Source organism: Camelus ferus, chromosome 1, assembly GCF_009834535.1.
Source record: "Camelus ferus isolate YT-003-E chromosome 1, BCGSAC_Cfer_1.0, whole genome shotgun sequence".
Lineage (NCBI taxonomy): Eukaryota > Metazoa > Chordata > Mammalia > Artiodactyla > Camelidae > Camelus > Camelus ferus.
Genome location: NC_045696.1, coordinates 10,430,850 through 10,449,506, shown reverse-complemented (window position 1 = coordinate 10,449,506; position 18,657 = coordinate 10,430,850). Strand labels below are relative to the sequence as shown.

At 41.2% G+C, this 18,657-nt stretch overlaps 1 protein-coding gene and 1 long non-coding RNA gene across 2 annotated transcripts in view; one reads left to right on the top strand and one right to left on the bottom strand.

Moving 5' to 3' along the window:
• The window catches only part of IFNAR1 (interferon alpha and beta receptor subunit 1), a 23,331-nt gene extending 10,863 nt beyond the window's left edge, over nucleotides 1-12,468 (top strand). The window contains 9 exon segments of the mRNA XM_014561608.2: nucleotides 716-825; nucleotides 827-874; nucleotides 991-1,132; nucleotides 2,008-2,131; nucleotides 5,182-5,381; nucleotides 5,491-5,648; nucleotides 7,578-7,728; nucleotides 8,473-8,618; nucleotides 9,826-12,468. Coding sequence (XP_014417094.2) covers nucleotides 716-825; nucleotides 827-874; nucleotides 991-1,132; nucleotides 2,008-2,131; nucleotides 5,182-5,381; nucleotides 5,491-5,648; nucleotides 7,578-7,728; nucleotides 8,473-8,618; nucleotides 9,826-10,065 — 1,319 coding nt within the window. The 3' untranslated portion in view covers nucleotides 10,066-12,468.
• LOC116661735 lies at nucleotides 6,351-18,657 on the bottom strand. The gene is made up of 3 exons (XR_004317687.1): nucleotides 18,647-18,657; nucleotides 18,378-18,382; nucleotides 6,351-6,438 (listed from the first exon to the last, which is right to left on the bottom strand). It is a non-coding gene; the product is annotated as an uncharacterized LOC116661735 (long non-coding RNA).

Genomic DNA, 18,657 nt, shown 5'->3' with positions numbered 1-18,657 from the left:
GTCACCTTTGACATCGCTTCCTCACATCCCCCATCCAGTCCATCAGCAAGTCCCGAATGATCAGCCTTCAGAGTAGAACCTGCATTGGGTCCCTTCTCACTTCCACCCCAACTCCCAGCCTTCGCCAAGCCACTTCCATTTGTCATAGACCTGCGGTAGCTTCCCCGCTTCTGCACACATTAACCCAGGTGGTCCTTCCAAAAAGTGAATCAAATCTCGGCACTCCTCCAATCGCATCCTCCAGTGCATCACGGACTCAAAGTCCTTCCCGTTGGCTGGGTTCCAGCTACCTCTGAGCTCATTTTCAACCACTCGGCCATTCGAGCGCCCCCTAGTGTCTCTGGAAAACAGTGAGCCCGTTCCCATCCCAGGGTTTCTGCACTTGGTGCCCCTCAACCTGGGACACTTCTCCCTTAAAGTCGTGAATGACTGAGTCCCTCGCTTTGTTCAGGTCTCAGCTCAAACGTCTCAGGGGGCCTTCTCCTCACTAACTTAGCTAAACAGCTCTTGCTACCATTCTCTGTCCCTTTATGTTAATTCGTTTTTCTTATAGCATGCATGACATACATAATTTGTTTTGAATTTTTTTTTCATGTCCTTCACTTCATGAGGAACTTTCTTTTTTTCATACGCCAGGCACATAAGTGCTTAGAACTGTATGAATGTTTTGGCTTGTGTTAGTGAAGTTCTATAGTTAATGTTTTGATTTTTACAGCTCAAATTGGTCCTCCAGACGTACGTTTAAAAGCTGAAGATAAGGCGATAATAGTAAACATCTCTCCTCCTGGAACAAAAGATAGTACCATGTGGGCTATGGATCAAGTCAAACTTTCTGTATAGCTTGGTTATCTGGGAAAACTCTTCCAGTCTAGAAGTAAGTGTTACTTTCACTTTTGTTTGATGTGAGAGGGAAAAAAATGATGTGAATTGATTCTAAAATTTGACTTTACACTTTTTTAACAAACAGGCTTCTGTTTTTTTAAATTATAGGAAAGGACTGAAAGTGTTTATTCCAGAGATAAAATTTATAGACTCTCACCAGAGACTACTTATTGTTTAAAAGTGAGAGCAGAACTGCGTTCATCAAGAAAATTCGGTGTCTATAGCCCGGTGTCTTGTATAACTACCACAGGTGAGGAGGGAGTTTTGCTTTAGATTCAATAACTATATACATAGATTGGCAATCTATTAATTTTGGCAGTTTTTCCATCGTTGCTGAAGTTTATATGATGGTTTTATAGATATGAAGACAAGCATTCTAACAGCATTTACATAAGCAAAAAGGTGTTTTGGGGGGTTTTGTCGCAAATTAATAGTGATGAAAATATTTTCTAATGACAAAAACTTTTTATTCAGAATCCACAAAAAGGGGAGGGAGTTGCCAGAGAATAGTTAGTCTTCCAAAAAGCATACCTTTAGAGATGAAATGTTAAAATATGAACGCATACTGATACATTTAATCAGTGACATCTTGCCAACAACTAAGGTTAAGGGAGGGAGCTCGGATTTATTATTTTAATTGTAAATTTAATATGCTTTGTTTTTAAAATCAAACAGTACAGAAAGGCTTAAAGTAAAGATTTCCTCTCCTGCCTTCTTACCCCCAGTTCCATTGATCAGAGGTAAGCGTTGCCAGTAGTTTGTGTGCAACGTCTCACACTTTTTTCAGGATTTATACAAACGTATTTGCAGAATTGCAGTTGGGGGGAATGTGCCTTTTAAATTAAGAAATAGGGTCCTGCTAGATTTATTTGAAACTTGCTTGTTTAACCTAATGTAAGGAGGCTCCCTTTTTCATGTTGGTACATACAGATCTGTCACGTTCTGTTAAATGGCTGCCTAGTATTACTGTGCGTATATATGCACCGTAGCTTATGTAGCTGTTACCTCATAATGAATGAAATGCAAGCCTTTTTATCTTCTTGTCCAGGCTGTTAAGAATTCTAACCATGTGTTATCTCCCTAGAGTAAATGTGTGTGTTTTTCTGTGTATTCTTTGTCTTGCAGTGGAGCATAAACTGCCTTCGCCAGAAAATATAGAGATCAGTGCTGAAAATCAGATCTATGTTCTGAAATGGGATTACACATTTGAAAACATGACCGACATGACCTTTCAAGCTCAGTGGCTCCAGTAAGTTCTATTCCATAAACGCCCCCTTGCAGTTTATTTGGCCCAGTTTATTACGTTTCTTTTCACTCTGCTTCAGCCACCCGCAGCCCCTTGCACACATGAGGACTGATGGAGAGGTAGTTAAGACGTACTGGAAATGGGGTGCTTAATTCTAGTCCCAGCTCTGCCGGTAACTGGCTGGATGACATCGAGCTAATCGCTTACCCTCCTTGGGCCTCAGTTGCTTCATTTGTTGTAAATTGAGTGTTTTCTAATAACGTCTAGTGTTCTTGCTGGCTCTTTTTCTTTTTTTCAAAGGTGTGATTCTAGTTGCATGTGTTACTTCCTCAGTCTGGAATAATTGGCATGTGACCCCAATCTTTACTTCAGAACCCACTTCCTCCATGGGTCCTTGAAATGACCTCAGTCCAGTCACTCTGTCTTATTCAAGTTAGCCCTCCCATCTTCTGGATTATTTTAGAAGTTTTGGCAGATTTTTTAGTGATTACTTTAGTGGAGAATTAACAAAGTTGGAGAGAACTCTGTAGACTGGGTAGAGACTAACCAAATATGAGTGAAGTCTTGGCACCACGTAGGTGGAAGAGGACGGCATATAGTTTATATTGACTGGAAATCGTAGGGGATAACTAGGAAGAAGAGAAGAGGAATGTGGAAGGTGAAGTGCATTATGGGGAGAAAGGGGTGGGAAAGAAAGAGACACTGAGGGCAGAGGACTAGAAGGACCAAAGGCAAGTACAGGTGAGGCAGGAAGGGAAGAGTGAAAAGAAAGACTAGAAAGAAACAAAAAACGAGGGGGAAGGGAAGTCGATACTGTGACTGATTTCTCTCCATCCTTTGATGTTAGTTTTGAACTAATAAGTTTGTATAATAAGTGCATTTGTGGGCATCCATGCCGCTACACATATGTGTGTACGTGTGTGTGTGTGTGTGTGTGTGTGTGTGTATAGACCGATCAGGAAACTGTGCAGGAGGTTTTATGTGTACTTCACTGTCAGAAGTACATTAAATAATAGGGCCCCAAACTAGACAGGGATAGTGCTTTCTGATGGCTGGTCTCTAAGTTTCTTTTGGGTACTTAGCACACTGTACAAAGCACTGAAGGAATTGTAGAGAGACAGCAGAATAAAACACATGGTTGTAGAAATCCGAAGAAGTCAGTGCTGATTCTGCGTAGCAAAATGTCATTTAAGACTGAGGAGTGGTACCCAAATTATAAGAAGTCAAAAACGGGGTGGGAGGAAGGGTATGGTTCAAGTGGTTGAGCACATACTCTGCATGCAAGAGGCCCAGAGTTCAATCCCCAGGACCTCCTCCAAGCAGAAATAAATGAATAAACCTAATTACCTCCCCCTCATAAAACAAGCAATGCATAAAGGTAGAGGGGGCTGGGGAGACCGAAGGAGCCATTTGGAAGGAGATGCGATGTGAACGAGGCCATGATTGTTGAGTCAGATGTTTTTAAACGGCAAGAGAGGGCATCCAAGGCCGGGCTACACACAAGGTGGAGCTCAGGATGTGGAGAGACCAGAATTAGGTGGGCGTAATGAGGAGGTATTCATTTTCCATTGCTCTCTAACACACTGCCACAAACTTAACAGCTTAAAAAACACCATTTATTATCTCTCAGTGACTTGGGGTCAGGAGTCCAAGCATGGCTTAGCTGGGTCCCTCCCAGCACAGGGCTGTGACTGCAGGTGTCAGTCGGGGCTGCTGTCTCCTGAGCTCATGTGGTGGTTGGCAGAATCCATTCCTTGAAGCTGCAGAAATCATGGTGGCCTGCTTCTTGGAAGCCATCAGGAGAGAGAATCTCTGTCCTCCAGACCCTCTTTTAAAGGGCTCATTGGATTGGGTCAGGACCCAATAGCCTCTCATTTGATTAACTCAAAGTCATCTGGTTTGGGGCCTTAATTTCATTTGTGAAATCCCTTCACCTTTGCCAAATAGTGTAACCTTTTCAAGAACTCATGGGTTCTGCCCACACTGAGGGGACAGGCATTTTGTCAGTCTTGGTCCCAGAGATAGGAATCTTGGAGGCCATCTTGGAATTTTGCCTACAAAGGAGGAAGACCTGCTTTGAGAGCAGCAAAATATTTGGGCGTGGAAGAGCAACGAGAGAGAAAGTCGAATAGTAGGACAGAATAAATTAGGCTTAGCCTCAGACTATCCTATAGGCAGGTGGGTGCCATTGGGAGTTTTGTGTGGAGGGGTGGGTGCCATGAGGCCTGTATTCGGGGAAGGTGAAGGTATGTGGTGTGTGTGGTGCAGTGGACTAAGGAGACACCGAGGACAAGGAAGCCAGTCAGGAGGCTGTTGTAGATCCAGGCTGGAACTGAGATGCTTTGAGCTGTTGGTTCTGAGCAGCTTCCTTAACCTCTTCAGGCTCAGTCATCTTCTGTGTAGACTTGGCTCTTATAACACTGTGGTCTGTATGTCTATTACAGCACTTACCCACTGGGGTGCTGGGACCCGTTGAGCAGCTGGCTTACCAGAAGGGAGGAGCCTTATTTGTAGTGTTTGCCAGTTTTCATAATATGAATACTCCCACCATGGTCACTTTCAACTGCCAACCACCATGTCACTGAACACGGAGTTGGGAAGACACCCAGTAAGCACTCCATCAATGGTGTTTTTTTGCCGTGTAGACACAGTAGACATAAATAGCCTTGCGCACAGATAATAAAGCAGTAAAATAATGAGGACAAGGTGAGATTTGAGTATTTATTACTTTTCAATACAATGTACTTATTTGTAAGTTTCTGTAACTTAATTTTTTATAATGGCCGTATTTAACAACTAGCCACCAATATTCCTGAAAATTTAGCAGTGGATTTTGTGAGCGGGTACGAGCCAGCTCTCGCACACCACCAGTTCATCACACTCTGGAGCTTTTGTGAATGTCTCTTCCACCGTATTGAGTTTCCTGATGAGGGGGAGGACTATTTCTGTCCCTTAGCCCCTAACAGAGTGTCTAGCGTACTATAGGTACTCAGTAAATGTTTACTGAATTAATGTGTTCGGAATTTTTAAAAAAAGTTTTTTTGTCTTAAAAGTGCCTTTTTAAAAAAGATTCCTGGGGACCATTCAGACAAATGGAAACAAATACCAAACTGTGAAAATGTCAGAACAACCCGTTGCGTCTTTCCTCAAAGTGTTTTCTCAAAAGGAATTTACTCCATCCGTGTACGAGCAGCGGATGGAAATACTACATCTCTGTGGTCTGAAGAGAAAAAATTTAATACCGAAATGCAAAGTAAGCCAGTAGTTTTTACTTTTACATTCTAATTCTCCAATTTGGTGCAAATTCTTAGGATTATTTTTTAATCGGATTTGAACTGTGTATCTTTACACATTTCTTCTAGCTGTCATATTTCCTCCAGTCATTCACGTGAAATTCATTGGTGAGGACTCACTGCGCGTCTCCATCGGGGCTCCAGAAGAGTCTGAAAACAAGTCTGGGTACCAGCTTTACCCGCTAATTTATGAAGTTGTTTTTCGGGAAAACACTTCAAATGCTGAGGTAAAAAGACTGCAATAAAAGTTTGTAATTTAGAGTTCTAACTGTGATTTGGGTAAACAAAGCTAGAAGTTAAAATTGTAGGGAAATTTTTAAACTTGCAAGACAATGTGATTAACTCAGATATTTACCATAGAAGTGAGCGTTTTTCTGAGTTTCACGTGATAGTTATGATTACCTGCATCTGGGCCCAAGTTAGTTTTTAAAATTCAGATCCTGAGCTCGTTCCTACTCAGAATCTCTGGGAATAGAGCTCAGTAATTTGTACTTGTAGCATGATTCCCATGGATTCATGAACCAGGGTTTCTCAACACTGTTGACATTTGGGTTGGATGAGTCTTTGTTGCGGGAGCTGCCCTGTGCATTACAGAATGCTTAGCAACACCTCTGGCTCACCCACTGGGTGCCAGTAGCCCTCACTCCCAGTTGTGACAGACAAAAATACCTCCAGATAGTGGGGAACCACTGAGAGGGCAACGATTGGCTTTTGGGGAGCAAAAGTATCTTAGCTGTTACAGTGGTTGACCTTCCAGGAGGAAAACGTGCCTCCCAAGTTCAACTTTGCCCAACAAAATCTTACTAATCGAGGAATCAACTTTGAAAAATCTTGTGCAGTTGAGTTGGTAAATTCTGTAACTTCATTTTCTGTTGGAAATCTAAGAAAATTCCGGTGACCTGGCTGCTTTCATTTTATCTGAACGCACTGTGACCATAGCATAATTTAGCCCTAATGAGTATTACGGCCAGTTCTCTGTTGTCCCTAGGTAAGAAAAACCTAAATTTGTGTCTCACACTGCCAAATCATGTGACCTTAGGCAAAGGTACTTGACCTTTGAGACTTTGTTTCCTCTTCTGTAAAGTGCTGGTGGTCATAGCAACTTAATTTTTTTGAAAGGATGTTTATAAGGTTTAAAATGAGGCAGTATATATGAAAATACCTACCACATTGCTTGACAAACAGTAGAGATTCAGTAACTTCTAGTTGCCATCCCGTCCTATGCTGGGTAGTGCATCAATAATTACAATGGTAATAACAACTCAAAGTTTATTGAATAAGTATTTTATATGAATTGTCTCAGTCATTCATCAAAACAACCCTGCCAGTTTGGCTGATTAAATTACCATTCAGCAAATCCTTGGGATGGAGTATTCGTGACTGCTTCACTGATGCTGGGCTGTAGACAATGGAACATGAGTGGACGTGGTGTGAGCAGAGGCCTTAAGTGCATGGTTTGGCTTAGCTCTTGTGCCTCTCCTGTTTGCCAAGAGGAAGGCAAGCTTCATGTGGTGTCTGGGCCACGGTGCATGAGAGACTTGTGGAGCAGACCTAAGTCTGGTCCACAGCCTCAGTTAGAGCTCTCCCAGACAGTGGGGACACTCACAGGGAGAAGAATTAATAGGTTTGGAGCCACAGACTGTTTTGTTACACAGCATTATTTTGTTGTACTTGTAATATCTTGTTACACAACATCATTGTGACAATAGCTGACTAATACAGGTGGGAGTAATAATTTGTCCTCATTTTATAGATCTGGAAATAGGGCCCAGAGAAAGTAAAAAACTTGCCTAAGGCCACATAGCTGTAAGGGATATCTTGATACAGGGGGTTTGAGGCCAGAACTCCTGCTCTTAATCATTCTGCCACTAAGCAGAGGTCATACAATGGCAATGAAGCCAAATCAGCATGTACTTATAAAAAGTTTTGAGTTGTCTTAGGAATACATCATATTATTTTTTTGGCAGCAGCAGTTTTAACTTTTGAGTTTGGTTATAAGGTGTTGTCCAAAACAGATATTTCTTAAACATACACCAACTAAGTGTTTGGGACAGGCCGATCTTAGATTGAATATTTAAGGAATTCAGAAAATAGATATTCCCTGTATGATTCCACAGAGAACTGCATTTTATCAATGATTTACTTATTTTTTATAGAGAAGAGTTCTAGAGAAGAGAACTGATTTTACTTTTCCTAACTTGAAACCGCTGACGGTATATTGTGTCAAAGCCAGAGCACTGGTTGAGAGCAACAGGTGGAACAAAAGCAGTGTTTTCAGTGACACTGTGTGCGAGGAAACCAAACCAGGTCAGGATCTTTTACTGTATCTTTCCTTCTTTAATGCCATAAGACTTAAAAATAATCAATCCATTGGAAATCGTAAAGTAATTTCCTTTTTACTGCAAAGCTATAGAGAGAGACTGTTTTCTCAGACTGTGTGAGTCAAAAGTAGACCTTCAAGCTGAGTCTTTCAGTTTTAGAAAATATTTTTAATACTCAACCGTGTTGTGTTTTTTGTATCCTTTGTGTTTCGTGCATAGCTGCATAATTATTTTCCTTTTATGATTACTCTTAGCATTTAATGAGACTATTTTTATTGTTAAATGTAATCATTGATGTAATTATCACTTGGGAATCACTCAGTTAGTTCAGCTGCAAATTTTTTTATGTGAGAATGGTATAGTCCCGTTTTGGATTTTACAGTGTCTGGTGTTGACTTGTAGACGCTGAGTCACAGAATGTTTTGGATTGTGTGTGCTGGCTGTGTGTCACAGAAGAGGTGCTGGAGAATACTTCATGTGGTTGGAGCTCCGTGTCATAGTGTTTCCTTCGCTGAGGGTCTCTTATTTCAGTTCCCTGGCCACTCTTTACATGTCAGGGCGGTTACCTGCAGCTGCTCAGTGCTACCAGCAACATTTCTAAGGGTACTATTTAATAGATTTTGTATTTCCTTTCACATGGCTGTATTTCTTTCACATAGACTGTCAGCACTATTAATGTATTGTGTGTCAAAACCTATACTGATGCTAAACACCATTTATTTGTTTTTAGGAAATACTTCCAAAGCCTGGCTCATAGCTGGAATTTGCACTGCAGTGTTTTCTATCGTCGTTGTCATTTACGTTGTGAAAGCCCTCTTGAGATGCGTCAGTTATGTGTTCTTCCCGTCAAGTAAACCTCCTTCCACTATAGATGAGGTATGTTGCTTTTCTTTGTCAACAGATTAGCTGGATTTTTCTTTACAAGAACAGGAAATATATTTGATTTTGACAGACTATAAATGTTTTCTTGATATTCAAAAAATAATACAGACTAGGGTTTTTTTCTTCAGAGTTTCACAAAATTAACTTTAGAAAGTCATTTAATAGGATATAAACGGAATAGTAAGATGTGTCCTCACGCCCATGTTGTATCTGGCAGCTTGCTTGCTGTGGCATTTCTTTTAATCATTGAAAGCCTTTTTTCACAGAAAGATTCAAACACTGTCATCAGTGCAGAAACTATTCTGGACAAAAATCACAGAAAAGGAAATAACAAAACATGGGTTTCCTCTCACAGCGCCTCAATGTTTCGGCTGGCGCTCGTGTGAGGCTGGCACAGTCAGTGACAGCCCTGACTGGTGGAGACCAGGGCCCAGAAATCTCCCTGGGGGTGCGTTCACTTGTGTGGGTTCCACTTACCTGCCTTGTTTTGGGTTCCCCTGGGCTTTGGAGCTCCAGACAGGAAGGTGGATGGTTGATGAGCTGTAGTGTGTTTGCACTTCCTGGCTCCATGAACTTGAGCACATCTCCTATGCAAACTTGAGCACGTGCCCTTAGGCTGTAGAACAGAGGAGCTGACCCCACCTTCCAGTGGAGTTTTGAGGGCACAGGAGGTAAACCAGAAAGGCCTAGCCTTACAGTGCTCTGTAAATATGAACTGTTTTACTCTTTTATGTCTGACTTCTTTAATATCATTTTATCTACCCTTCTGTTATGCAAAGAACTTAAAACTAGCTAATTATTCTTAATGGGACAGGGAAAATTAATTTATCTCTTGTGCTTCTTCTGGACATTTATGGATTGGATACAAAATTTTTTATCATTTCAAAATAAAATGTCCCCAATCCCAGTGCTCTCCCTTCCCTTCCTCACCCCTCCTCTTCCACCCCCGCCCCTGATAGCACAGTGCTCTTCACATAATTACCAAAAACGTAATATTAAGATGGATGTGAACTCCCTAAGGATGGTTTTATTCTAAACACTATAGTACAGTCAGTTTGCTCTTAGCTCGCTTTTTAATATGCATGCCAAAAAAATAGGCCTCCTAGATTGTAGATGTAAGAACCTGAAGCTCATTAGAACTAGAAGACTGACTTTTGTTATTTTAAATAATCTTGTTTATATGTTTGCCCTTTTAAATTAGTGTTTCTCTGAAAAGCCACTGAGGAACCTCCTCCTTTCCACTTCTGAGGAACAAACGGAAAGATGTTTTATAATTGAAAATACAAGCACTGTTACTACAATAGAAGAGACTGATCAAATTGGTGAAGATTACAAAAAATACAGTTCCCAAACTAGTCGAGATTCAGGAAACTATTCTAATGAAGATGAAAACAGTGGAAGTAAAATAAGTGAAGGACTTCTCCAAGAGGAACCTGTGTGACCGGAAATGAACTCTAAAATATTAGGGAGTCTAGTGGGAGTTGTAGTGGGAGCCAAGCTCCGAGCTCCTCTCAGTAACCATCAAGAGACTATGTGCTTGTGGGGGAAGAGAAAATCATCTTCCGATCATAGGTCCTAAAAATACAGGAAAGCACTTAACTACTTAAAATGAATTTGGAGAAGAGTTTCCTACCGTCTTTTCCTGTGTAAAGTCTTGAGAGACCTGTCATTGGACCTGCCTGGGATGAAATGAGTTAAACCCAGAAGCTGCCCCTGTCCTCCGGATGACATCTGAAGTCCCCGTGCTGTTTTGTGGGTAAGGGTAGGGTTTAGGGTTTGTGTTCTCATCGGCTAATTCTCTCACAGTGTTTTTCAGGGGTTATTTAGAACCTTGGGTCTTTTCTTTGGACACTGAAGTGTAGGCCCTTTGGAAATGTCTTTACAAAAGCCTGAATACCGCTATCACTTGGTTTCCTGAGAAGTTGCTTATTCTGAAAAACAGCTGCAGATACCAGAAGCATGATCCTTCCAACTTTGTCAGGGGAATTCTCTCCGTTTATCCCAAGAACATTAGCTTCTACATCACAGTTATCTATCCCTTATACCGTTTAGGATTAAAACCAGATAGTATTTTTAAAAAATTAAAAATTTAAAAAAAAACAGTCTTTTACTATGTGTACATTAAAGACTTCTCGATTCAGGACATTAGCACAATTGCTTCTGATTAGAATGTATAATTACTAAAATTACAGAGAAATGGGAAACTCATTAGAGAAGTTACTGATCCCTTTTAAGATATGGAGTATGTGACATAAGTCCACAGTGTATGCAAGAGGCCTGGGGGCCAGAAAAGACTGGCAGACTAGACAGAGTGAGAAGCAGAGTAAATCAGGAAGAAAGAAGCAAGCGACTTGTATAATTAGAACAATGTCGTGTCTAATCAACTTTTGACCATCAGCGTACTGTGGGGCGGTTTGTGTTTATGGCTTACGTGTATCATTTCTAACCCCAGGCCAGCTTCTCCACACTGTCTGACGCTGTTCAGGTATCCCTTCTGCTCAGCCCACGTGCACTCAAGAGAAAGCAAGTTAGGGGGAGGATATATATAGCTCAGTGGTAGAGTGCATGCTTAGCGTGCACGAGGTCCTGGGCTCAATCCCCAGTCCCTCCATTAAAAAAAAAGAAAAGAAAAGAGAAGAAAAGAAAAAGCAAGTTATTTCTACTCTCTGCTGGAGAATCCCTGGGGGACCAAACACATCTTTGATCTTTCTGGCCAGAGGCATCCGGTTTAAAGCAGATCTTGGTTGGCTCTTCACTTGTAAAGGCCCCGTCAGTGGGAATTTTCCTCTTAAGGGAGGACATTGGGAACTTGCCAGGGCCCTGCCCTGCCCTGCCCCGCCTGGCTTTTCAGACTGTCCTTGTGATGGGCCTGTCAGCACTCGGAGCCCAGGATTTACTGCAGGAAAAGGGCTGTGTCAGACTGGATGTCCATCTTTGCCTTGTCTTCTAGACTGAAAACTGAAATTCCATTCTTCAGTCTCTTCCCCATGTAGCTTAATCAGGCTATGCTCACTTACAAGGTGGTATGTATTTTTCCTGAAGGATAGTATAGTGCCTCAGTTACAATATTGATAGTCCTTAGGCTGGATATAATCTAAGAATTTATGTAAAAGATTTGTATTATTACAGCCAGCAATAACATTTACTATTAAAACATAATATAGATGAATATGTATGTAAATGGTGACTTGGGTCTTAGACCTACACATACACACACGATGTGGACCGTTTTCCAGGAGTACAGCCATAAAGTACTTACTAACATAGATTCTAATTAGAAAATTATAAATGCTACTCCAGAAATAAACACTTCAGGGTCTGACCAGAAATTTGTAACCTATAAAAAAGTTATTTTTAAAATATGATTTAGAGTTTGTATCTTCCCCTTAAACTGTGACCTTCAAAGCAGCCTCAGATTGCTGTTAAAAATTTGGAGAACTTACAGCAGCTTTTCCTTCCTCCCCACCTCCTCCTTACGTAACCCTTGGACTACCTGGCATCTTTGTGTGTGTTTCTTGTGGTGTCTGCCCCGCCTCCCCGCCCCAGGAGACCGGAAGCCCTGAGAGCAGAGATTTCCTTTTATTCATTTCTGTAGCCCGAGCACCCTTGCACGTAGAAACACAGACAGTAATAGTTCTCAAATGACCGAAATCTAAAAGTTGAACCAAGTAGGTGTTTCTGACACTTTGTATGTCTTGTTGAACTGGAGAAGAACATACCCGTATTTCCAATGTTTTTATTCAGTGAACTTTTGTATCTTACTTCATTTGCGTTTTTGTCTTAACCCAATTTGCTATTTGTTAAACAGTTTTTTACAATAAACACTCAGGCCAGAAGCCTTGGATTTTGTGGTGGTTGTGCTTGAATTGATTAAACTTCTGTGCATCACAGCTACTGCAACGAATGCCTTCACGAGGTATTCATAGCAGGGCTGCTGCCCACACCTGGTGTGGCCGTGTCCGGGGTTGGGATCCTGAAGGACTCACCGCTGCTGCCACCGCCCCATGGAGCTCCCAGTCAGGGACCCCGCTTGCTGGCTCTTTGCCTTTTCACCTCTGCTTAAGACTTGGCTGGAGCACAGCCTTGACTTAATGGGTTTGCGGCAGTGTCGCAGACCCTGCTCTCTCAAATGTTCCTTCTACCATCATTTCTTCTCAGGATAAGCTCTTTCGAAGGACACTCACCAGTCGCACGTGTAAGTAGATCTGCCATCCAGACATTTGAGTCTGAAGTTAAAACACCATTGACATTCAAGCTGGGAACCCTTCTAGAAGAGTTTGTGTTTTTAGTAAGCTCCCTCAAATGTTTTTTTCCAAAATGTACGGGGAAGTAAATATTTTAAATTCATCTCTGATGCCCAAGAAATGCCCTGTTACTTAACAGTAATAACAGACACCACTAACATCCAGTTTCTTCACCTGAGGGAGACAAGGCAAGAAGAGAGAATTTGATACATTTTTCGTGCAAAGGGGATACCAGTTTCCTGCCCTCTCAGTGTTCTGTCCCTGCTTAGAATTCATGTTTTAACAGGAAATGTCTTCTGGATGAAGTAATTGACACAGACCAAGAAAAGAAAAAGTGAGCAGAGCAGATATTCTGGCTTAGAAAAAGGTCTTGGGAAGAGGGAGGAAATGAAAAAATGACATCTTGTGATAGCAGACTTAAATTGAACATTTCTTCTCACAGAGACTCTCACCACTCCCACCCCCGACTCCCAACCCTCCCCCACCAAATTTCCTAAATCCATCAGAGAGGAGGGAGCTGAGGAGAAAGTGAATGACTGAATCAGAAAAACATTTTCCTATCTCTCCAGTAGAAAAATGGCCCATTTTTCCAAAAGACTGGAATTAGTCCTTAAATATGTAACAAATATAGCGTGTCTTTTTGCATACTCAACTCTATTGTCCGTTCCCAGATTTTATAACGCTTTAATACTCTGGAATTTAACATTTTAAAAGATACGGTTATGAGTTTTTAAGAACAAAGGTGTGTCATCCACTCTGCAGTCTTCCTAGAAGACCACCATGTACACGCATAGAAGTTGCCTTTGTGCCCATATGTATATATACGTCTGTCCAGCTCGCTCCCGAGGAGAGATTTTATAGCATTTGCCAACATAGATCCCCCTCTGCTAGGTGGCAAGCTCCATGAAAGCAAGGACTATCTTTTCTTTTTTTAACTTTGTAGCTGACACTTGGGAAGTGTTTAATAAGTGATTAAGCCGAGCGTTGAATTACATACTTCGACTGGATTCGCCACTAGAGGGAGGCAAGTCGCCCTATTTAGGTTCACAACTAGCTGGTATTTTGGAAACAGATTCCTGAATGGCTGTGTCATGAGGAAACAACGCGTAGCTAAGGACTATGTATACCGTTTAGAGTGTCTAGATTTAATGTGTAGCCAAAGGCTGTGTATGCTGTTTAGAGTGGCTAGATTTAACAGAAATACGGGACACCCAGTTCAATTTGAATTAAATTTTAATCTCAGGTAAACAGTAATTTTTTAGTATAAGTGTGTCTCAAATATTGCACGGGACATCACTAAAATTTTGTTGTTGTATAATGCTTTGAATAGTCTGGCATTTTACTTAAAGAAAGAAATGGTTATGATTTTTTTTAATATGAAAGTATATTGTTCCCTCTTCGAAGTCTTCTAAATGACTTCTACCACGTAAACATGGAGAAATCTTTGTGCCCCATCTAATCTCAGATGAACTACAAAAACCTTTTTAGCGTATGTCCCATGCAGTATTTGGGACATACTTACACAGAACATTATCCATCTGTTTATGTGAAACTCACATGTTACTGGATGTCCTGTATTTTAATCTGGCAACCCTGGTAATGTTAGCTTTAAAAAGTACTGTTAGGCCCTCCCAACCCCCCAAAACCAATATAAATAATGCTTCATACAGAAATTTATTCTAGCTCCATTACATGGAACCTGTTCTTGTTACAACTGCAAACAATGGTTAAGAGAGTTAATATTGCAAGCATTATATAGCCAGAAAAATAAATTCCAACCTAATTCTGTCCCAAGGAGGCGGCGTTGAGGGAAACATCTCCACGCTGTGGGGGTGCAGGCCTTTCAAGGGAATCTGGCCTCCTGCCAACCTCCCCTCATTGGTCAGCTGGTTCTGCTCACAGTTACTCGAAAGCTTACCTTTCCCACTGGACTGTGAGCCAACTTGAGCTCAAGGGCTTTGTTCCTTTGATCCTCAGGCCAAAGAGTGCCTGACATATCGTGAGGAGTTGTTCAAAGAAAGGGTCTGTTGAATTGAAATGGATTCACTGTTTTCTTTAGAGTTATTTCCTTCAGACCACTCTCCAGGACTAGGATTACTGGTCAAAAAGCAGGAATATTGACAACTCTATCTACTGCCTTGCGTGTATTTGTGTTTCTTTCTGGCCTCCTAGACTGCCCTCCTTTGAGGCAGGGACAGCCTTTTACTCTTACTCTTCTCAGCACCTCCATGTACGGACCTCTTACTAGGAGACCAGTAAATGCAGGTGAAAAAATGGACCTCCAGGCCCCCCTCCACTGCACTCTTTGCCAGCTGAGGACAAGGACCCATGGTGCATCCTTTTGCTCAGACCAGAAACTTACGAGGAGTCTTTGACCCTCCCTTCCTCCACACCTTATCCAATCCATCCTCAAGTCCCGTCCACTCCATTTTCTCAATCACTCTTAACTCCTTCCGCTTCTACACCCATTGCCCCCACCCTGGTCTATGTTGCCATCCCACCTCCTCCCTGGTCCTGCTCCTTGTCTGTCCTTCTCCAAGTCATTCTCGTCACAGGAGAGTGGCCCCTTGAAGACAATACTTGGGACGTATTAGATGTCTTTCCGTTGCCCTTGGATTAAGCCCCAAATCCTAACATGTCTCCTTTCTCCAGCCCAACCTTCCCAGCTTTACTCCTGTTCCTTGAACTATTACTCTCTAGGTTGTGTCTCCCTGCTGTAGCCCCCCCACCCCCCCACTCCCTACTTCCACATCACCCTAGAAAGTACTCAGATAATGAGGAGGGTAATAGCTCAGTGTTAGGGCGCAGGCATGGCATGTGCAAGGTCCTAGTTTCAATCTCCAGTACCTCCACTAAAAAAAGAATAAGAAAAAGGAAAGGAAAAGAGGAAGGAAGGAAGGATAGGAAAGGGTAAAGAAAGATAGAAAGGAAGAAAGGAAGAAAAAGAAAGAGGAAGGAAGAAGGAAAAGAAAAGAAAGAGAAAGAAAGAAAGGCAGAAACAATAAAGTCACGACCGCCCACCTGCAGCCCCTCCATCACCACCTACACTCCAAACCCGCTACGACCTACCTCAACCAGAGAACGAAGAAAAAAGAAAGAGGAGAAAAGAAAGAAAGAAAGGAAGGAAAAGAGAAAGAAAGAAAAAGAGAGAAAAAGGAAGGAAGGAAGGAAAAGGAACAAACAAATAATTATTAATTAAAAGAGAGGAAAAGTACTCAGATAGTGACGTTTCCCCTACTAGACTGCCAGCTCCTCGCAGGCAGGGACCTGACAGGCCTGCTCAGTACAACGATCCCAGTTCTCAGCATCCTATCTGGTACAAAGTAGAGCTTAACACATGTTTTTAGATGAATGAATGAATTACATGTCTTTACTTGGAACTGTGAATCCACCAAAAGGCCTGGAATGAAAGAAATTGGAAAATCCAGGACAAAGCAGTCCAGGGAAGGGACAGGTCTTGGTGTCTATTCTTTTTGATGTTGTTGTAAATGGAATTATTTTCTTAATTTAATTATCAAATTGTTCATTGCTAGTGTAAAGAAACAAAATTACATCTATCTGTCTATCTCTTGTATCTTGCAACCTCACTGAATTTGTTAGTTCTTACAGCGCTGTTTGTTTTGTTTTGTTTTGTTTTGTTTTGTTTTTTTTTTGGTGGCTTCCTTAGGATTTTCTATATACAAGATTTTATCATCCGTAAATACAGATAGTTTTACTTCTTCCTTTCTAATCTAGATGCCTTTTGTTTGTTTTCCTTGCCTGACTGCCCCAGCTAGAACTCCCAGTACAAGGCTGAGCGGAAGTGAACAGTGTCCTGTTCCTGACCTTGGGGAGAAAGCTGGTGGCCTTTCTCCATTCGCCGTGGGACTTTCGTGGGCGCCCTTCATTAGACGGAAGAAGTTACCGTCTATTCCTAGTTTGTTCCGTGTTTTTAGTTTTTATCATGATAGGGTGTTAGATTTTTGTGAAATACTTTTTCTGTGTCTACTGAGACCATCTTTTTTTTTAACCCTTTATATTATTAAAATAGCATATGACATTGATTGGTTTTTGTATATTAAACCAACCTGCATTCCTGGGATAAATCTCACTTGGTCATGGGGTATAATTCTTTTTACATGTTGCTGGATTCCACTGGCTAGTATTTTGTTGAGGATTTTTGCATTTATATTCATAAGGAATGTTGACTTGCAGTTTTCTTCTGATGCCATTGTCTGGTCTTGGTATCAAAGTCATACTGGCCTCGTAGAATGAGTTGGAAAAGGTTTCCTTCTGCTCTATTTTTTGGAAAAGCTGATGAAGATTTGGTATTAATTTTTCTTTAAATGCTTTGCAGAATTCACCAGGGAAACCATGCTGACTTGGTCTTACATTGTGAGAAGCTGGACTGTAATTGGCTTCTTTGGTGTTTCCCAATACTGACCATTTTAAAATTATAATATTCCTTAAGTACGTGTGAATTTAAAACTGAATATAATCTTCAGTTTGTAGCTCTCATACAACCACAAAACCAAATCAAATTTATAAGTGAATTCTAATCAAAACTGTAAAACAATAAAATTAAGGCAAAAAACATTAACCCAATATTTAGAATAATGTTATTTGTTAAAATTAAATTGCCACTGGCAGAATGAATCTAAAGTGAAGGTTCTTATGAGCTCAGCATGGCTTGTCTCCCGTGTACCCTATAATGAACCAAATTAGTATGTAATTACTTTTTTAAAAAATCAAACTATGATGAATCTCTGATTGTATAGTACATAGTTAATACCACTTAACCATATTTGGCAAGTTTAGAACATGTTAAGTCTGTCTCTGTTTATGTCCCATTACCTGGATATGGTCAAAATAGTGCTAGCACACCCCAAGGAAACCCTAAGCACAAACACATGATAGGTTCATTCTGATGATTCCAGAATTTGCTTATATATGTTTTTTTAAAGATTACCACCAAAATGAAAGCAAATTCTTAAATTTCTGGAAGATACTTAGTGTGCCCCACAAATAAGTCTGCAATTTGGGAAACATCGGCTTGGAACTTTTTTTTAATGGTGTGCCTCAATCCGTGCCAAAGAGCTCCACAGTGAATCCTTAGGCATGATTACCCTCAGAAGATAGTTACTCAAAGTATGGTTATACATGTAGCTTCTTGAAGTTCTTCCACTTATAAATATCTCATCTTGAACAACAAGGAAAGAAAAAAAAAAGTAAAAATCTTGTGCAGGTCACCATGACCTGACCCAGAAATGACTTGGTTGTTGGTTTTCCTAAGCAAGAACAAAGCAGTTGAGCAAATACTTAGCCACCACCTCCTCTACAAAACCACTTTTGCCTTTTAATGAGTAGGACTTTATAGTGAATGAATCATTGAGAAGGAAGCCCCACATCTATAGAAATAGCCTTGGAGAGGATGGGAAGCAGTAGACCCTGCTTCACAGCTGAGTTGGACCTGACCCCAGCCCTGGCCCCAAGGTATGACCACTGCACTAACCCTCCTGGCTGAGTTGACTCTGACTCATCCTCTTACTCTCATCTTTTGAACAAGATCCTAAAGACGGGGGTTACAGAACAGTCAGAGCTATGATCCAAGACAGATGACTAACATTGCAGCATCTCCTGGCCCATCCGCCCCAGGGAGAAGCCAGACCATGCTGGGTACCACATTGAGGTTATGGCCAAAGTGCAGTGTGGAACAGTGTTTGGAATCACTTCTTCCATCTTTGTCTACTGAACCCAATAAATAGCCTTAAAATGACCTAAAAGATCTCCTGTCACTACAGAGCATCGTG